The sequence below is a fragment of the Heterodontus francisci genome, chromosome 7 (genome assembly GCF_036365525.1).
Source record: "Heterodontus francisci isolate sHetFra1 chromosome 7, sHetFra1.hap1, whole genome shotgun sequence".
NCBI classification, from domain to species: Eukaryota; Metazoa; Chordata; class Chondrichthyes; order Heterodontiformes; family Heterodontidae; genus Heterodontus; species Heterodontus francisci.
Genome location: NC_090377.1, coordinates 9,625,116 through 9,645,195, shown reverse-complemented (window position 1 = coordinate 9,645,195; position 20,080 = coordinate 9,625,116). Strand labels below are relative to the sequence as shown.

The window sequence follows — 20,080 nt, the reverse complement described above, 5'->3', positions numbered from 1 at the left end:
AATCCCATCTGGCCCAGGGGACTTATCTATTTTCACACTTTCCAAAATTGCTAACACCTCCTCCTTGTGAACCTCAATCCCATCTAGCCTCGTAGCCTGAATCTCAGTATTCTCAACAACATTTTCTTTCTCTACTGTAAATACTGACGCAAAATATTCATTTAACACTTCCCCTATCTCCTCTGATTCCACACACAACTTCCCACTACTATCCTTGATTGGCCCTAATCTAACTCTAGTCATTCTTTTATTCCTGATATACCTATAGAAAGCCTTAGGGTTTTCCCTGATCCGATCCACCAATGACTTCTCGTGTCCTCTCCTTGCTCTTCTTAGCTCTCCCTTTAGATCCTTCCTGGCTAGCTTGTAGCTCTCAAGCGCCCTAACTGAGCCTTCACGTCTCATCCTAACATAAGCCTTCTTCTTCCTCTTGACAAGCGCTTCAACTTCTTTAGTAAACCACGGCTCCCTCGCTCGACAACTTCCTCCCTGCCTCACAGGTACATACTTATCAAGGACACACAGTAGCTGCTCTTTGAATAAGCTCCACATTTCGATTGTTCCCATCCCCTGCAGTTTCCTTCCCCATCCTACGCATCCTAAATCTTGCCTAATCGCATCATAATTTCCTTTCCCCCAGCTATAATTCTTGCCCTGCGGTATATACCTGTCCCTGCCCATCGCTAAGGTAAACCTAACCGAATTGTGATCACTATCACCAAAGTGCTCACCTACATCTAAATCTAACACCTGGCCGGGTTCATTTCCCAGTACCAAATCCAATGTGGCATCACCCCTGGTTGGCCTGTCTACATACTGTGTCAGAAAACCCTCCTGCACACACTGGACAAAAACTGACCCATCTAAAGTACTCGAACTATAGTATTTCCAGTCGATATTTGGAAAGTTAAAGTCCCCCATAACAACTACCCTGTTACTCTCGCCCCTGTCGAGAATCATCTTCGCTATCCTTTCCTCTACATCTCTGGAACTATTCGGAGGTCTATAAAAGACTCCCAACAGGGTAACCTCACCTCTCCTGTTTCTAACCTCGGCCCATACTACCTCAGTAGACGAGTCCTCAAACGTCCTTTCTGTCGCTGTAATACTCTCCTTGATTAACAATGCCACACCCCCCCCTCTTTTACCATCTTCTCTGTTCTTACTGAAACATCTAAATCCCGGAATCTGCAACATCCATTCCTGCCCCTGCTCTACCCATGTCTCTGAAATGGCCACAACATCGAGATCCCAGGTACCAACCCATGCTGCAAGCTCACCCACCTTATTCCAGATGCTCCTGGCGTTGAAATAGACACACTTTAAACCAGGTTCTTGCTTGCCAGTGCCCTCTTGCGTCCTTGTAACCATATCCCTGACCTCACTACTCTCAACATCCTGTACACTGGCACTACAATTTAGGTTCCCATTCCCCTGCTGAATTAGTTTAAACCCCCCCGAAGAGCACTAGCAAACCTCCCCCCGCAGGATATTGGTACCCCTCTGGTTCAGGTGAAGACCATCCTGTTTGTAGAGGTCCCACCTACCCCAGAAAGAGCCCCAATTATCCAGGAAACCAAAACCCTCCCTCCTGCACCATCCCTGCAGCCACGTGTTCAACTCCTCTCTCTCCCTATTCCTCGCTTCGCTATCACGTGGCACGGGCAACAACCCAGAGATAACAACTCTGTTTGTTCTCGCTCTAAGCTTCCACCCTAGCTCCCTGAATTTCAGTCTTAAATCCCCATCTCTCTTCCTACCTATGTCGTTGGTGCCTATGTGGACCACGACTTGGGGCTGCTCCCCCTCCCCATTAAGGATCCCAAAAACACGATCCGAGACATCACGAACCCTGGCACCTGGGAGGCAACATACCAACCGTGAGTCTCTCTCGTTCCCACAGAACCTCCTATCTGTTCCCCTAACTATGGAGTCCCCAATGACTAATGTTCTGCTCCTCTTCCCCCTTCCCTTCTGAGCAACAGGGACAGACTCTGTGCCAGATACCTGTACCCCATTGCTTACCCCTGGTAAGTCGTCCCCCGCAACAGTATCCAAAACGGTATACCTGTTGTTGAGGGAAACGGCCACAGGGGATCTCTGCACTGCCTGCTGGTTCCCTCTCCTTCCCCTGACGGTAACCCATCTACCTACTTCTTTTACCTGAGGTGTGACTACCTCCCCATAACTCCTCTCAATAACCTCCTCCGCCTCCCGAATGATCCGAAGTTCATCCAGCTCCAGCTTCAGTTCCCTAACGCGGTTCTCGAGGAGCTGGAGTTGGGTGCACTTCCCACAGATGCAGTCAGCAGGGACACTCTTGGCGACCCTTACCTCCCACATTCTGCAGGAGGAACATACAACTGCCTTAACCTCCATTCCCACTATTCCAAATTCCCAACAAATCTACTGAAAAACCAAAAACAAAAAGTCAAAACTTGTTAGGTTAGCAATCCAACGGACAGAACTACTTAAATAAAAAGCTTACCTTATCAACACACCAGAGTCCTTTTTTTTTGGTTAGAGGAGGAGGGTGGGTGGGAGACACTACACGTGTAGTGTCTCGGGTACAGCCACCACACAAATATATACTTTTTCCTTACCCAGCAGTCCCCTGGTCCTCCGAAAACAAAAGGGAATTCACTTTTAAACTTACACTGAAATTGACTTCACAGCTGTAAGCCCGCTCACGCACCTCCGTTACTATCAAAGCTGCAGTCACCGAAACTAAGCTGGTGGAGCGATTAAAATTGGGAATGCTTAAGAGACCAGAATAAGAGGAACGCAGAGATCTCGGAGGGTTGTGGGGCTGGAGGAGGTTGCAGAGATAAGGAGGGGTGAGGCCATGGAGGGATTTGAAACAAGGATGATGAGAATTTTAAAATCACGGTTTGCTTGTTTGGGAGCCAATGTGGGTCAGCAAGCACGGGGGTGATGGGTGAAGGGGTCTTGGTGCGAGTTAGGATACAGACAGCAGAGTTATGGATGAGCTTAAGTTTAAGGAGGGTGGAGATTGAGAGGCCGCCCAGGAGAGTATTGGAATAGTCGGGTCTACAGACAACAGAAGAGGTCAGGCACATGTCCAGTGAAGTATCGCCCATGGACCGAGCACTGATATGAGGAATTTCCCAGCCAGTGAGCTCTAACACTGTGACTGAGCATCTTTCTTATAAACCTTGAAATGTCTCAGTTTGTTGAATGCTAGTTATTGAGTTTTACCTCTCCCTCACCTGGTTAATTACCAGTAGGAATGACGTGGTATTGATGAACAAACCTCGGGTTTATGAGCTGAGCATGCCCGATGATGATCAGTATATGCTGAAGATTGTGAAAGTCGGAAAAGTGGATGTTGGAGAGATTATCGTCACAGCGAGCAACAAGCACGGCGGAGACACCTGCAGGATATCCCTGCTGCTGGCGGGTGAGAACATCCCCTCATTGTTTCCTGGGGCACGGTCACTGTCTGAGGGGGCGGGGGGTCGGTCACTGTGTGGGGGAGGGGGTCGGTCACTGTGTTGGGGAGGGGGTCGGTTACCGTGTGGGGGAGGGGGTCGGTTACCGTGTGGGGGAGGGGGTCGGTCACTGTGTGGGGGAGGGGGTCGGTCACTGTATTGGGGAGGGGGTCGGTTACCGTGTGGGGGAGGGGGTCGGTCACTGTGTGGGGGAGGGGGTCGGTCACTGTGTGGGGGAGGGGGTCGGTCACTGTGTTGGGGAGGGGGTCGGTTACCGTGTGGGGGAGGGGGTCGGTCACCGTGTGGGGGAGGGGGTCGGTCACTGTGTTGGGGAGGGGGTCGGTTACCGTGTGGGGGAGGGGGTCAGTTACCGTGTGTGGGGTGTGTCAGTCACAGTGTGGGGAGGGGGGGGTCGGTCACTGTGTGGGGGAGGGGGTCGGTCACTGTGTGGGGGAGGGGGTCGGTCACTGTGTTGGGGAGGGGGTCGGTTACCGTGTGGGGGAGGGGGTCGGTCACCGTGTGGGGGAGGGGGTCGGTCACTGTGTTGGGGAGGGGGTCGGTTACCGTGTGGGGGAGGGGGTCAGTTACCGTGTGTGGGGTGTGTCAGTCACAGTGTGGGGAGGGGGGGGTCGGTCACTGTGTGGGGGAGGGGGTCGGTCACTGTGTGGGTGGGGGGTCAGTCACAGTGTGGGGAGGGGGGGGGGTCGGTCACTGTGTGGGGGAGGGGGTCGGTCACTGTGTTGAGGAGGGGGTCGTTTACCGTGTGTGAGGTGTGTCAGTCACAGTGTGGGGGGGTTGGTCAGTCACTCTGTGTGGGGGGGCATTGGTCATTGTGTGAGGGGGAAGGGCCGGTCACTGTCTCGGGGCTGGGGGGGGGGGTCCGTCACTGCGTCGAGGGGGGTTAGAATCTCGGATTAGGATTTTTGTAGCATCTTTAAGACCCTCAGGAATCCCAAAATGCTTTACAACCAATGAAGTGCTTTTTGAAGTGTTGTTACTGTTCTAATTTCGGAATAAAAGCAATATCCCACAAACAGCAGTGAATTAACGACTGGATAATCTGTTGTTTACTGATGTCGGTTGAAGGATAAATCTCAGCCAGAACACCAGGGAGAACTTATATAAAAGTAAAATACTGCAGATGCTGGAAATCTGAAATATAAACAAGAAATGCTGGAAATACTCAGCAGGTCCGGCAGCATCTGTGGAGAGAGAAGCAGAGTTAACGTTTCAGGTCAGAGACCTTTCATCAGACGAGTCACTGACCTGAAATGTTAACTCTGCTTCTCTCTCCACAGATGCTGCCAGACCTGCTGAGTATTTCCAGAATGTCTTGTTTTTATACCAGGCAGAACTTCCCTACTCTTTGAATTAGTGACCTCGGGATCTTTCACATCCTCCTGAGAGGGTAGGTGGGGTCTCAGTTTAATATCCCATCCAACAGTCGGTACCTCTGACAGTGCAGCACTCTCTCAGTCCTGGCATGCCAGCCTGGATTTTGGAGCTCAAATCTCCAAAGTGGGTCTTGAACCCACAACCAGATGGCAGAGAACTGCCCATGGAGCCAGTGCCTCCTGTTGTTGTGAGTTTCTGGACATTGGGTAAGGACTCCGTTGTGATGCCTTATGTGGCTCAAAGGCCTGTTAACACTTTCAGGGCTGACATGTGAAGAATGGCTCCTTGGATGGATACACATGGACCTCTACCCCAGCAGGAGTCAGCTCCTTCAGGCATGATGTGTCCAAACTGGCAGGACGTGGAAAAGGGAGTTATTTAGTGGATCTGAAGCTGACAGATGACCATTGATCCTCCAATGCACATTTTTAACCTGACCCCCTCCCCCTTCTGTTCCAGAGGCACCGAGGTTCGAGTCCATCATGGAGGATGTTGTGGTGAACCCTGAGGAGACGGCAAGGCTGGCTGTCGTGGTGGAAGGGAAGCCCCTGCCAGACATCCACTGGTACAAAGTAAGATCCACCACTCTTCACTGCACTGTGGGTGGAGGAGGGTAGGTGGGGGTGTGGTTTGGTTAGGGACACTCAGGAAAGCAGATGTGGGTTGGGGAAAGGGGGAGCAGGGAAGTTCACTGATACTGCTTTAAAGACACCCATGCAGCGGAAGGCTGCGTTTGCTAACAACGCAACCACTATTTTGCACATTACCTGCATGTGCGCAAATGCAGCCTCCTGCACTGAAACGTCACTATCTGCAACGTCCCAGGCAGCTGCCAGTATTAAAGATGGCGCTGCTCAATTTGTCACAAAAAACAAATTAAACCCAAACACCCTCAATGGCTGCAATCACTGCTTCCATCCCACCCCCAACAGTACCCTGCTCCCTCCTTCCAACACACTTTTCTTTGCCACTCTCTCCCACCCCAGTCTGCTCACCACTCGTCCCCCACCCTGCCTCACCATTTCCCCTCCCTCAGCCACTCAGTCCCCACTTCACCCCACCCCCTCGGAACTCATTCCACCCTCGGCGGCTTGTTCCCCGCCTCTTCTCCGTGCAGCGAGGCGGGGAGCAAGCGGCCGAAGCGGGGTACTGATGAGGTGGAATGGTGGCAGCGACTGCAGCCATTGAAGGGTGGGGCAACGCTCAGACATCATTATGTGTAGCATCATTGCATGGTGAGTTGGTACATGCATGCACGGATTCATCCTGGCAAACTGGCAAATGTTTGGACACACTGATGACGTTGGCGATCGCTCTGCGTTGTCAGGAGTTACTCCGGCAGCAGATTCAGTTCCAGACTCACCGGTTCTCAATCCTTCAAACATTAACATTCTGGCCAATGACTGACCAGTTCTAATTCCCTCCCAGAATAACCCACCGGCCAATGACTAACCAGTTCTCAGTCATGTTCACAATGACCCTCCGGCCAATGACTGACCAGTTCTATTTCTATTCAACACTGACCCTCCAGCCAATGACTGACCAGTTCTCAGTCTATTCCACACTAACCCTCCAGCCAATGATTGACCAGTTCTCAGCCTTATATACACTGGCCCTCCAGCCAATGACGAACCAGTTCTCAGCCTTATATACACTGACCCTCCAGCCAATGCCTGCCCATTTCTCAGTCCATTCCACACTGGCCCTCCAGCCATTGACTGACCAGTTCACAGCCTTATATACACTGACCCTCCAGCCAATGACTGACCAGTTCTCAGCCTTATATATACTGACCCTCCAGCCAATGACTAACCAGTTCTCAGCCTTATATACACTGACCCTCCAGCCAATGACTAACCAGTTCTCAGCCTTATATACACTGACCCTTCAGCCAATAACTGACCAGTTCTCAGTCTATTCCACGCTGACCCTCCAGACAATGACTGACCAGTTCTCAGCCTTATATACACTGACCCTCCAGACAATGACTGACCAGTTCTCAGCCTTATATACACTGACCCTCCAGCCAATGCCTGACCATTTCTCAGTCTATTCCACACTGGCCCTCCAGCCATTGACTGACCAGTTCTCAGCCTTATATACACTGACCCTCCAGCCAATGACTAACCAGTTCTCAGCCTTATATACACTGACCCTCCAGCCAATGCCTGACCATTTCTCAGTCTATTCCACACTGACCCTCCAGCCAATGCCTGACCATTTCTCAGTCTATCCACACTGGCCCTCCAGCCATTGACTGACCAGTTCACAGCCTTATATACACTGACCCTCCAGCCAATGACTAACCAGTTCTAAGCCTTATATACACTGACCCTCCAGCCAATAACTGACCAGTTCTCAGTCTATTCCACGCTGACCCTCCAGCCAATGACTGACCAGTTCTCAGTCTATTCCACACTAACCCTCCAGCCAATGATTGACCGGTTCTCAGCCTTATATACACTGGCCCTCCAGCCATTGACTGACCAGTTCTCAGTCTATTCCACACTGACCCTCCAGCCAATGACTGACCAGTTCACAGTCTCTTCCACTCTGACCCTCCAGCCAATGACTGACCAGTTCACAGTCTCTTCCACACTGACCCTCCAGCCAATGACTGACCAGTTCACAATCTCTTCCACACTGACCCTCCAGCCAATGACAGACCAGTTCACAGTCTATTCCACACTGACCCTCCAGCCAATGACTGACCAGTTCTCAGCCTTATATATACTGACCCTCCAGCCAATGACTAACCAGTTCTCAGCTTTATATACACTGACCCTCCAGCCATTGACTGACCAGTTCTCAGCCTTATATATACTGACCCTCCAGCCAATGACTAACCAGTTCTCAGCCATATATACACTGACCCTCCAGCCAATGACTAACCAGTTCTCAGCCTTATATACACTGACCCTCCAGACAATGACTGACCAGTTCACAGTCTATTCCACACAGACCCTCCGGCCAATGACTGACCAATTCTCCGTCCTATCCACACTGACCCTCCAGCCAATGACTGACCAGTTCACAGTCTATTCCACACTGACCCTCCAGACAATGACCGACCAGTTCACAGTCTCTTTCACACTGACCCTCTGGCCAATGACCGACCAGTTCAAAGTCTCTCCCACACTGACCCTCTGGCCAATGACTGACCAGTTCTCAGTCTATTCCACACTGACCCTCCAGCCAATGACTGACCAGTTCACAGTCTATTCCACACTGACCCTCCAGACAATGACCGACCAGTTCACAGTCTCTTCCATACTGACCCTCCGGCCAATGACTGACCGTTTCTCAGTCTATTCCACACTGACCCTCTGGCCAATGACTGACCAGTTCTCAGTCTATTCCACACTGACCCTCCAGCCAATGACTGACCAATTCTCAAGTTATTCCACACTGACCCTCCAGCCAATGACTGACCAGTTCTCAGTCTCTTCCACACTGACCCTCCAGCCAATGACAGACCAGTTCACAGTCTATTCCACACTGACCCTCCAGACAATGACTGACCAGTTCTCAGTCTATTCCACACTGACCTTCCAGCCATTGACTGACCAGTTCCCAGTCCTATCCACACTGATCCTCCAGCCAATGACTGACCAGTTCACAGTCTCTTCCACACTGACCCTCCAGCCAATGACAGACCAGTTCACAGTCTATTCCACACTGACCCTCCAGCCAATAACTGACCAGTTCACAGTCTCTTCCACACTGACCCTCCAGCCAATGACTGACCAGTTCACAGTCTCTTCCACACTGACCCTCCAGCCAATGACAGACCAGTTCACAGTCTATTCCACACTGACCCTCCAGACAATGACTGACCAGTTCTCAGTCTATTCCACACTGACCCTCCAGCCAATGACTGACCAGTTCACAGTCTCTTCCACACTGACCCTCCAGCCAATGACTGACCAGTTCTCAGTCTATATCACACAGACCCTCCAGCCAATGACTGACCAGTTCTCAGCCTTATATATACTGACCCTCCAGCCAATGACTAACCAGTTCTCAGCCTTATATACACTGACCCTCCAGCCAATGACTAACCAGTTCTCAGCCTTATATACACTGACCCTCCAGCCAATGACAGACCAGTTCACAGTCTATTCCACACTGACCCTCCAGACAATGACTGACCAGTTCTCAGTCTATTCCACACAGACCCTCCGGCCAATGACTGACCAATTCTCCGTCCTATCCACACTGACCCTCCAGCCAATGACAGACCAGTTCACAGTCTATTCCACACTGACCCTCAAGACAATGACCGACCAGTTCACAGTCTCTTCCACACTGACCCTCTGGCCAATGACTGACCAGTTCTCAGTCTCTTCCACACTGACCCTCCAGACAATGACTGACCAGTTCTCAGTCTATTCCACACTGACCCTCCGGCCATTGACTGACCAGTTCCCAGTCTCTGCCACACTGACCCTCCAGCCAATGACTGACAAGTTCTCTGTCTCTTCCACACTGACCCTCCAGCCAATGACTGACCAGTTCTCAGTCTATTCCAGACTGACCCTCCAGACAATGACTGACCAGTTCTCAGTCTCTTCCATACTGACCCTCCGGCCAATGACTGACCGGTTCTCAGTCTCTTCCACACTGACCCTCTGGCCAATGACTGACCAGTTCTCAGTCTCTTCCACACTGACCCTCCAGACAATGACTGACCAGTTCTCAGTCTATTCCACACTGACCCTCCGGCCATTGACTGACCAGTTCCCAGTCTCTGCCACACTGACCCTCCAGCCAATGACTGACAAGTTCTCTGTCTCTTCCACACTGACCCTCCAGCCAATGACTGACCAGTTCTCAGTCTATTCCAGACTGACCCTCCAGACAATGACTGACCAGTTCTCAGTCTATTCTACACTGACCCTCCGGCCATTGACTGACCAGTTCCCAGTCTCTTCCACACTGACCCTCCAGCCAATGACTGACCAGTTCTCAGTCTCTTCCACACTGACCCTCCAGCCAATGACTGACCAGTTCTCAGTCTATTCCACACTGACCCTCCAGCCATTGACTGATCAGTTCACAGTCTCTTCCACACTGACCCTCCGGCCAATGACTGACCGGTTCTCAGTCTATTCCACACTGACCCTCCAGCCAATGACTGACCAGTTCTCAGTCTATACCACACAGACCCTCCAGCCAATGACTGACCAGTTCCCTGTCTCTTCCACACTGACCCTCCAGCCAATGACATACTAGTTCGCAGTCTATTCCACACTGACCCTCCGGCCAATGACTGACCGGTTCTCAGTCTATTCCACACAAACCCTCCAGACAATGACTGACCAGTTCCCAGTCTCTTCCACACTGACCCTCCAGCCAATGACTGACCAGTTCTCAGTCCTATCCACACTGACCCTCCAGCCAATGACTGACCAATTCTTCGTCCTATCCACACTGACCCTCCAGCCAATGCCTGCCCATTTCTCAGTCCATTCCACACTGGCCCTCCAGCCATTGACTGACCAGTTCACAGCCTTATATACACTGACCCTCCAGCCAATGACTGACCAGTTCTCAGCCTTATATATACTGACCCTCCAGCCAATGACTAACCAGTTCTCAGCCTTATATACACTGACCCTCCAGCCAATGACTAACCAGTTCTCAGCCTTATATACACTGACCCTTCAGCCAATAACTGACCAGTTCTCAGTCTATTCCACGCTGACCCTCCAGACAATGACTGACCAGTTCTCAGCCTTATATACACTGACCCTCCAGACAATGACTGACCAGTTCTCAGCCTTATATACACTGACCCTCCAGCCAATGCCTGACCATTTCTCAGTCTAGTCCACACTGGCCCTCCAGCCATTGACTGACCAGTTCTCAGCCTTATATACACTGACCCTCCAGCCAATGCCTGACCATTTCTCAGTCTATCCACACTGGCCCTCCAGCCATTGACTGACCAGTTCACAGCCTGATATACACTGACCCTCCAGCCAATGACTAACCAGTTCTAAGCCTTATATACACTGACCCTCCAGCCAATAACTGACCAGTTCTCAGTCTATTCCACGCTGACCCTCCAGCCAATGACTGACCAGTTCTCAGTCTATTCCACACTAACCCTCCAGCCAATGATTGACCAGTTCTCAGCCTTATATACACTGGCCCTCCAGCCATTGACTGACCAGTTCTCAGTCTATTCCACACTGACCCTCCAGCCAATGACTGACCAGTTCACAGTCTCTTCCACTCTGACCCTCCAGCCAATGACTGACCAGTTCACAGTCTCTTCCACACTGACCCTCCAGCCAATGACTGACCAGTTCACAATCTCTTCCACACTGACCCTCCAGCCAATGACAGACCAGTTCACAGTCTATTCCACACTGACCCTCCAGACAATGACTGACCAGTTCTCAGTCTATTCCACACTGACCCTCCAGCCAATGACTGACCAGTTCACAGTCTCTTCCACACTGACCCTCCAGCCAATGACTGACCAGTTCTCAGCCTTATATATACTGACCCTCCAGCCAATGACTAACCAGTTCTCATCTTTATATACACTGACCATCCAGCCATTGACTGACCAGTTCTCAGCCTTATATATACTGACCCTCCAGCCAATGACTAACCAGTTCTCAGCCATATATACACTGACCCTCCAGCCAATGACTAACCAGTTCTCAGCCTTATATACACTGACCCTCCAGCCAATGACAGACCAGTTCACAGTCTATTCCACACTGACCCTCCAGACAATGACTGACCAGTTCACAGTCTATTCCACACAGACCCTCCGGCCAATGACTGACCAATTCTCCGTCCTATCCACACTGACCCTCCAGCCAATGACTGACCAGTTCACAGTCTATTCCACACTGACCCTCCAGACAATGACCGACCAGTTCACAGTCTCTTTCACACTGACCCTCTGGCCAATGACCGACCAGTTCAAAGTCTCTCCCACACTGACCCTCTGGCCAATGACTGACCAGTTCTCAGTCTATTCCACACTGACCCTCCAGCCAATGACTGACCAGTTCACAGTCTATTCCACACTGACCCTCCAGACAATGACCGACCAGTTCACAGTCTCTTCCATACTGACCCTCCGGCCAATGACTGACCGTTTCTCAGTCTATTCCACACTGACCCTCTGGCCAATGACTGACCAGTTCTCAGTCTATTCCACACTGACCCTCCAGCCAATGACTGACCAATTCTCAAGTTATTCCACACTGACCCTCCAGCCAATGACTGACCAGTTCTCAGTCTCTTCCACACTGACCCTCCAACCAATGACTGACCAGTTCTCAGTCTATTCCACACTGACCTTCCAGCCATTGACTGACCAGTTCCCAGTCCTATCCACACTGATCCTCCAGCCAATGACTGACCAGTTCACAGTCTCTTCCACACAGACCCTCCGGCCAATGACTGACCAATTCTCCGTCCTATCCACACTGACCCTCCAGCCAATGACAGACCAGTTCACAGTCTATTCCACACTGACCCTCAAGACAATGACCGACCAGTTCACAGTCTCTTCCACACTGACCCTCTGGCCAATGACTGACCAGTTCTCAGTCTCTTCCACACTGACCCTCCAGACAATGACTGACCAGTTCTCAGTCTATTCCACACTGACCCTCCGGCCATTGACTGACCAGTTCCCAGTCTCTGCCACACTGACCCTCCAGCCAATGACTGACCAGTTCACAGTCTCTTCCACACTGACCCTCCAGCCAATGACTGACCAGTTCTCAGTCTATTCCACACTGACCCTCCAGCCATTGACTGATCAGTTCACAGTCTCTTCCACACTGACCCTCCGGCCAATGACTGACCGGTTCTCAGTCTCTTCCACACTGACCCTCCAGCCAATGACTGACCAGTTCTCAGTCTATACCACACAGACCCTCCAGCCAATGACTGACCAGTTCCCTGTCTCTTCCACACTGACCCTCCAGCCAATGACATACTAGTTCGCAGTCTATTCCACACTGACCCTCCGGCCAATGACTGACCGGTTCTCAGTCTATTCCACACAAACCCTCCAGACAATGACCGACCAGTTCACAGTCTCTTTCACACTGACCCTCTGGCCAATGACCGACCAGTTCAAAGTCTCTCCCACACTGACCCTCTGGCCAATGACTGACCAGTTCTCAGTCTATTCCACACTGACCCTCCAGCCAATGACTGACCAGTTCACAGTCTATTCCACACTGACCCTCCAGACAATGACCGACCAGTTCACAGTCTCTTCCATACTGACCCTCCGGCCAATGACTGACCGTTTCTCAGTCTATTCCACACTGACCCTCTGGCCAATGACTGACCAGTTCTCAGTCTATTCCACACTGACCCTCCAGCCAATGACTGACCAATTCTCAAGTTATTCCACACTGACCCTCCAGACAATGACTGACCAGTTCTCAGTCTATTCCACACTGACCTTCCAGCCATTGACTGACCAGTTCCCAGTCCTATCCACACTGATCCTCCAGCCAATGACTGACCAGTTCACAGTCTCTTCCACACAGACCCTCCGGCCAATGACTGACCAATTCTCCGTCCTATCCACACTGACCCTCCAGCCAATGACAGACCAGTTCACAGTCTATTCCACACTGACCCTCAAGACAATGACCGACCAGTTCACAGTCTCTTCCACACTGACCCTCTGGCCAATGACTGACCAGTTCTCAGTCTCTTCCACACTGACCCTCCAGACAATGACTGACCAGTTCTCAGTCTATTCCACACTGACCCTCCGGCCATTGACTGACCAGTTCCCAGTCTCTGCCACACTGACCCTCCAGCCAATGACTGACCAGTTCACAGTCTCTTCCACACTGACCCTCCAGCCAATGACTGACCAGTTCTCAGTTTATTCCACACTGACCCTCCAGCCATTGACTGATCAGTTCACAGTCTCTTCCACACTGACCCTCCGGCCAATGACTGACCGGTTCTCAGTCTATTCCACACTGACCCTCCAGCCAATGACTGACCAGTTCTCAGTCTATACCACACAGACCCTCCAGCCAATGACTGACCAGTTCCCTGTCTCTTCCACACTGACCCTCCAGCCAATGACATACTAGTTCGCAGTCTATTCCACACTGACCCTCCGGCCAATGACTGACCGGTTCTCAGTCTATTCCACACAAACCCTCCAGACAATGACTGACCAGTTCCCAGTCTCTTCCACACTGACCCTCCAGCCAATGACTGACCAGTTCTCAGTCCTATCCACACTGACCCTCCAGCCAATGACTGACCAATTCTTCGTCCTATCCACACTGACCCTCCAGCCAATGACTGACCAATTCTTCGTCCTATCCACACTGACCCTCCAGCTAATGACTGGCCAATTCCCTGTATCTTCCACACTGACCCTCCGGCCAATGATTGGCCAATTCCCTGTCTCTTCCACACTAAGCCTCCGGCCAATGACTGACCAGTTCCCAGTCTCTTCCACACTGACCCTCCAGCCAATGACTGACCAGTTCTCAGTCTCTTCCACACTGACCCTCCAGACAATGACTGACCAGTTCTCAGTCTATTCCACACTGACCCTCCAGACAATGACTGACCAGTTCTCAGTCTATTCCACACTGACCCTCCGGCCATTGACTGACCAGTTCCCAGTCTCTGCCACACTGACCCTCCAGCCAATGACTGACCAGTTCTCTGTCTCTTCCACACTGACCCTCCAGCCAATGACTGACCAGTTCTCAGTCTATTCCAGACTGACCCTCCAGACAATGACTGACCAGTTGTCTATCCCACACTGACCCTCCGGCCATTGACTGACCAGTTCCCAGTCTCTTCCACACTGACCCTCCAGCCAATGACTGACCAGTTCTCAGTCTCTTCCACACTGACCCTCCGGCCATTGACTGACCAGTTCCCAGTCTCTTCCACACTGACCCTCCAGCCAATGACTGACCAGTTCTCAGTCTCTTCCACACTGACCCTCCAGCCAATGACTGACCAGTTCTCAGTCTATTCCACACTGACCCTCCTGCCATTGACTGATCAATTCACAGTCTCTTCCACACTGACCCTCCGGCCAATGACTGACCGGTTCTCAGTCTATTCCACACTGACCCTCCAGACAATGACTGACCAGTTCTCAGTCTCTTCCACACTGACCCTCCGGCCATTGACTGACCAGTTCCCAGTCTCTTCCACACTGACCCTCCAGCCAATGACTGACCAGTTCTCAGTCTCTTCCACACTGACCCTCCAGCCAATGACTGACCAGTTCTCAGTCTATTCCACTCTGACCCTCCAGCCATTGACTGATCAATTCACAGTCTCTTCCACACTGACCCTCCGGCCAATGACTGACCGGTTCTCAGTCTATTCCACACTGACCCTCCAGACAATGACTGACCAGTTCCCAGTCTCTTCCACACTCACCCTCCAGCCAATGACTGACCAGTTCTCAGTCCTATCCACACTGACACTCTGGCCAATGACTGACCAGTTCCCTGTCTCTTCCACACTGACCCTCCAGCCAATGACTGACCAGTTCTCAGTCTATTCCACACTGACCATCCAGCCAATGACAGACCAGTTCTCAGTCTATTCCACACTGACCCTCCAGACAATGACTGACCAGTTCCCAGTCTCTTCCACACTCACCCTCCAGCCAATGACTGACCAGTTCTCAGTCCTATCCACACTGACACTCTGGCCAATGACTGACCAGTTCCCTGTCTCTTCCACACTGACCCTCCAGCCAATGACTGACCAGTTCTCAGTCTATTCCACACTGACCATCCAGCCAATGACAGACCAGTTCTCAGTCTATTCCACACTCACCCTCCAGCCAATGACTGACCAGTTCTCAGTCAGATCCACACTGACACTCCAGCCAATGACTGACCAGTTCCCTGTCTCTTCCACACTGACCCTCCAGCCAATGACTGACCAGTTCTCAGTCTATTCCACACTGACCATCCAGCCAATGACAGACCAGTTCTCAGTCTATTCCACACTGACCATCCAGCCAATGACTGACCAGTTCTCAGTCAGATCCACACTGACTCTTCAGCCAGTGACTGACCAGTTCTCCGTCTGTTCCACACTGACCCTCCAGGTGCTCGAGGTAGGAAGAATAACTTTGCTTTTTCTGTGTGTTTTGTAGGATGATGTCCTGCTGGTGGAAAGCAATCACTTGTCCTTTGTGTACGATGACAGTGAGTGTTCACTGGTCATTCTGAACACCACCGAGTCTGACAGTGGAGTTTACACCTGTACTGCGAAGAACTTGGCTGGAGAGGTGGCCTGTAAGGCAGAGCTCACAATACTGAAGGGTAAGAAACTGAGTCGAGACACCTTTTCACATAATGATACCACAGAGAGTGGTAACATTGCCAATCACCGCAATAACTATCGACCGCATTTGTTGACAACGCGAACGGTAGGTGGCGCTGTTTTGGCACATGCGCAAATACAGCATGTGCCACGAAAACGTCACAGATTGCGACTGTAGCAGCTGCCAGGACTAAAGATGGCGCTGCTCAAAGAATCACACAGAGGCAACCTAACGAACACGTGGCAGTATACAATGGCCGGAGTGAGAGAGCAGCGCGGGGGCCGGGGAGAGCAGTGCGGGGGCCGGGGAGAGCAGCGCAGGGGCCGGGGAGAGCAGCGTTGACGGTGTCGGGGGGGGTGGGGAAAAGAGAAGGAGGGGGGGGGGAAGAGGGGGGGTAAGAGAGGAAGAGGGGGGGAAGAGAGGGAGAGGGGAGGAAGAGAGGGAGTGGGGGGGTAGAGAGGGAGTGGGGGGGTGGGGGGGAGTGGGGGGGTGGGGGAGAGTGGGGGTGGAGCAGTGGAGTGGAAGAGGAGTGCCTTTTTCTGTGCATGCGCCAGAAACACAACAGCAAAAGACTGACCGGCCAGTCCCTGGACCCGGCGACACCAAGGTCTTCACACACTCGCTCCCCGCAGCTCTCTACGGCCTCTCGCATCCTGCCCTGTCCATTCAGCCGTTCCCTCCAGCTGCGGATGCCCAATCCAGTTGCTTCTCCCCTACTTCTCCACAGTACCTCAGGCATAGCAACTGTCTGGTCCCTGCATTTTGCATGCTCCCTCTCCCCACCCCTCCCCCCTCTCCATCTTCACCTCCCCCTCTTCACCCACCCCTCCCTCCCCCTCTTCACCCACCCTTCACCCAACCCTCTATCCCCCTCTTCACCCAACCCTCCCTCTACCCCGCTACCTCCACCCCTCCCTCTACTCCCTACCTCCACCCCTCCCTCTACCCCCCTACCTCCACCCCTCCCTCTACCCCCCTACCTCCACCCCTCCACCACAGTTGAATATCTGAAATGCAGTTGCAAAGTCGGGGAAATAGCATGCAAAACAAAACCTCAACAATTCTGGGGTTGATTATTGAGAAGTTTTATTAAGTTCATTAAGCATCCGAGGAACTGCTGTGCATGGATACATGAGTGTTGTGTTTCCAGCATTCCCGTTAGACAGACAGGCCGAGTCTCTGCTATGCACAGCTAAAGAGATTGTTCCTGGAGAGCCTTGTGGTGAATGAACGCGTGGCTCTCTATTCCACTACTGCATTGTCCATGTGAAGAAGGCAAAGTCACAAGAGTCTGAGCTCAGTCTATTCTTGGTGAATGTCCCCCAAGCGCATCCCAATGTGCATTCCCAATTCATCCATAAATGCAATGTTCCTTTCCACATCGTGACGAGCTCCGCAGCATGATCCAGTTGCCTTAGTTGCTTGAATGCTGACCTTAAGTCTCAAGGATTGTTTTCTCGACGGCATGTTTTACATGAAAAGAAATAAAGCAAATCCGAGTCAGAGCTTGCCTCCGTCCATCCACTGAAATTACTGTTGTGCACACCTTTTTAAGTTCTGCAGTGAAACGAAAGTGATCGTTTAGATGGTAGGTTGCAGCACATGTACTGCCTGCACACAGCAACTCACAACAGGGACTGGAGCACATGCGGTGCCCCAGACAATGGAAATGTTTTCAAAGCAACTTACAAAGGCAGAGCAACTTACCTTGGAACAATCTCCTGTGTCAAATAAAAATGAAGCAAGTTTCCAAAACGACTAAATAATTCAGATAAATGCAAGAAAATGCCCGACGAAACCTCTCCTCCTTCCACGTTCAAAAAGTCGCGCCGAAGCTGTGACGCATGCGTGAATATCCGAAGATTGACGCATGCGCAGAGGCCAACCTGGCGCGTTGCCCGAGGAAGACGACATAACGCGATGACGTCATCTGCGCATGCGCAAAGCGTCCGTGGCAAGCCGGATCGCAGCGCATGCGCAGAGATCAGGAGACCATGTGCGTATCGCGTCATCTGCGCATGCGCAAAACGGTCTTGGCAAGCCGGACCACAGCGAATGCGCGCACCGCGGCGCCTGCTGATGACGTCGGCAATAACGAAGCGTTGTCATGAATCACTTTGATAACTATAACCAGGTACTTAGTGATCACTTTATTAGGGAAGGTGCGTTACTGAGCTATATTGGGGAGAGTGTGATACTGGGCAGTTTTAGGGAGGGTGTGTTACTGAGCTAGATTGCGGAGGGTGTGTTAATGGGCTGTATTGGGGAGTGTGTGTTACTGAGCTATATTGGGGAGAGTGTGTTACTGAGCTATATTGGGGAGAGTGTGTTACTGAGCTATATTGGGGAGAGTGTGTTACTGGGCAGTTTTAGGGAGGGTGTGTTACTGGGCAGTTTTAGGGAGGGTGTGTTACTGAGCTAGATTGGGGAGGGTGTGTTAATGGGCTGTATTGGGGAGGGTGTGTTACTGAGCTGTATTAGGGAGGGTGTGTTACTGAGCTGTATTGGGGAAGGTGTGTTACTGGGCTGTATTGGGGAGGGTGTGTTACTGGACTGTATTAGGGAGTTTGTGTTACTGGGCTGTATTGGGGAGGGTGTGTTACTGAGCTGTATTGGGGAGGGTGTGTTATTGAGCTGTATTGGGGAGGGTGTGTTACTGGGCTGTATTGGGGAGGGTGTGTTACTGGGCTGTATTGGGGAGGTTGTGATACTGAGCTGTCTTGGGGACAGTGTGTTACTGGGCTGTATTGGGGAGGGTGTGTTACTGGGCAGTTTTAGGGAGGGTGTGTTACTGGGCAGTTTTAGGGAGGGTGTGTTACTGAGCTAGATTGGGGAGGGTGTGTTACTGAGCTGTATTGGGGAGGGTGTGTTACTGAGCTGTATTACGGAGGGTGTGTTACTGAGCTGTATTGGGGAAGGTGTGTTACTGGGCTGTATTGGGGAGGGTGTGTTACTGGGCTGCATTGGGGAGTTTGTGTTACTGGGCTGTATTAGGGAGTGTGTGTTACTGGGTTGTATTGGGGAGGGTGTGTAACTGGACTGTTTTAGGGAGTATGTGTTACTGGGCTGTATTGGGGAGGCTGTGTTACTGGACTGTATTAGGGAGGGTGTGTTACTGACCTGTTTTAGGGAGTTTGTGTTACTGGGCTGTATTGGGGAGGGTGTGTTACTGAGCTGTATTGGGGAGGGTGTGTTACTGAGCTGTATTGGGGAGGGTGTGTTACTGAGCTGTATTGGGGAGGGTGTGTTACTGAGCTGTATTGGGGAGGGTGTGTTACTGAGCTGTATTGGGGAGGGTGTGTTACTGGGCTGTATTGGGGAGGGTGTGTTACTGAGCTGTATTGGGGAGGGTGTGTTACTGGGCTGTATTGGGGAGGTTGTGATACTGAGCTGTCTTGGGGACAGTGTGTTACTGGGCTGTATTGGGGAAGGTGTGTTACTGGGCTGTATTGGGGAGTTTGTGTTACTGGGCTGTATTAGGGAGGGTGTGTTACTGGGCTGTATTGGGGAGGGTGTGTTACTGAGCTGTATTGGGGAGGTTGTGATACTCAGCTGTCTTGGGGACAGTGTGTTACTGGGCTGTATTGGGGAGGGTGTGTTACTGAGCTGTATTGGGGAGGGTGTGTTACTGAGCTGTATTGGGGAGGGTGTGTTACTGGGCTGTATTGGGGAGGGTGTGTTACTGAGCTGTATTGGGGAGGTTGTGATACTGAGCTGTCTTGGGGACAGTGTGTTACTGGGCTGTATTGGGGAGGGTGTGTTACTGGGCTGTATTGGGGAGTGTGTGTTACTGAGCTGTATTGGGGAGGGTGTGTTATTGGGCTGTATTGGGGAGGGTGTGTTACTGAGCTGTATTGGGGAAGGTGTGTTCCTGGGCTGTATTGGGGAGTGTGTGTTACTGAGC

General features: G+C 51.6%; 1 protein-coding gene across 1 annotated transcript in view; it reads left to right on the top strand.

The window, feature by feature from the left end:
* The window catches only part of spega (striated muscle enriched protein kinase a), a 684,640-nt gene that overhangs the window by 559,970 nt on the left and 104,590 nt on the right, over positions 1-20,080 (top strand). Inside the window, exons 22-25 of the mRNA XM_068034685.1 lie at positions 3,246-3,421; positions 5,307-5,419; positions 16,006-16,174; positions 17,473-17,487. Coding sequence (XP_067890786.1) covers positions 3,246-3,421; positions 5,307-5,419; positions 16,006-16,174; positions 17,473-17,487 — 473 coding nt within the window. The remainder of the gene's footprint in view (positions 1-3,245; positions 3,422-5,306; positions 5,420-16,005; positions 16,175-17,472; positions 17,488-20,080) is intronic.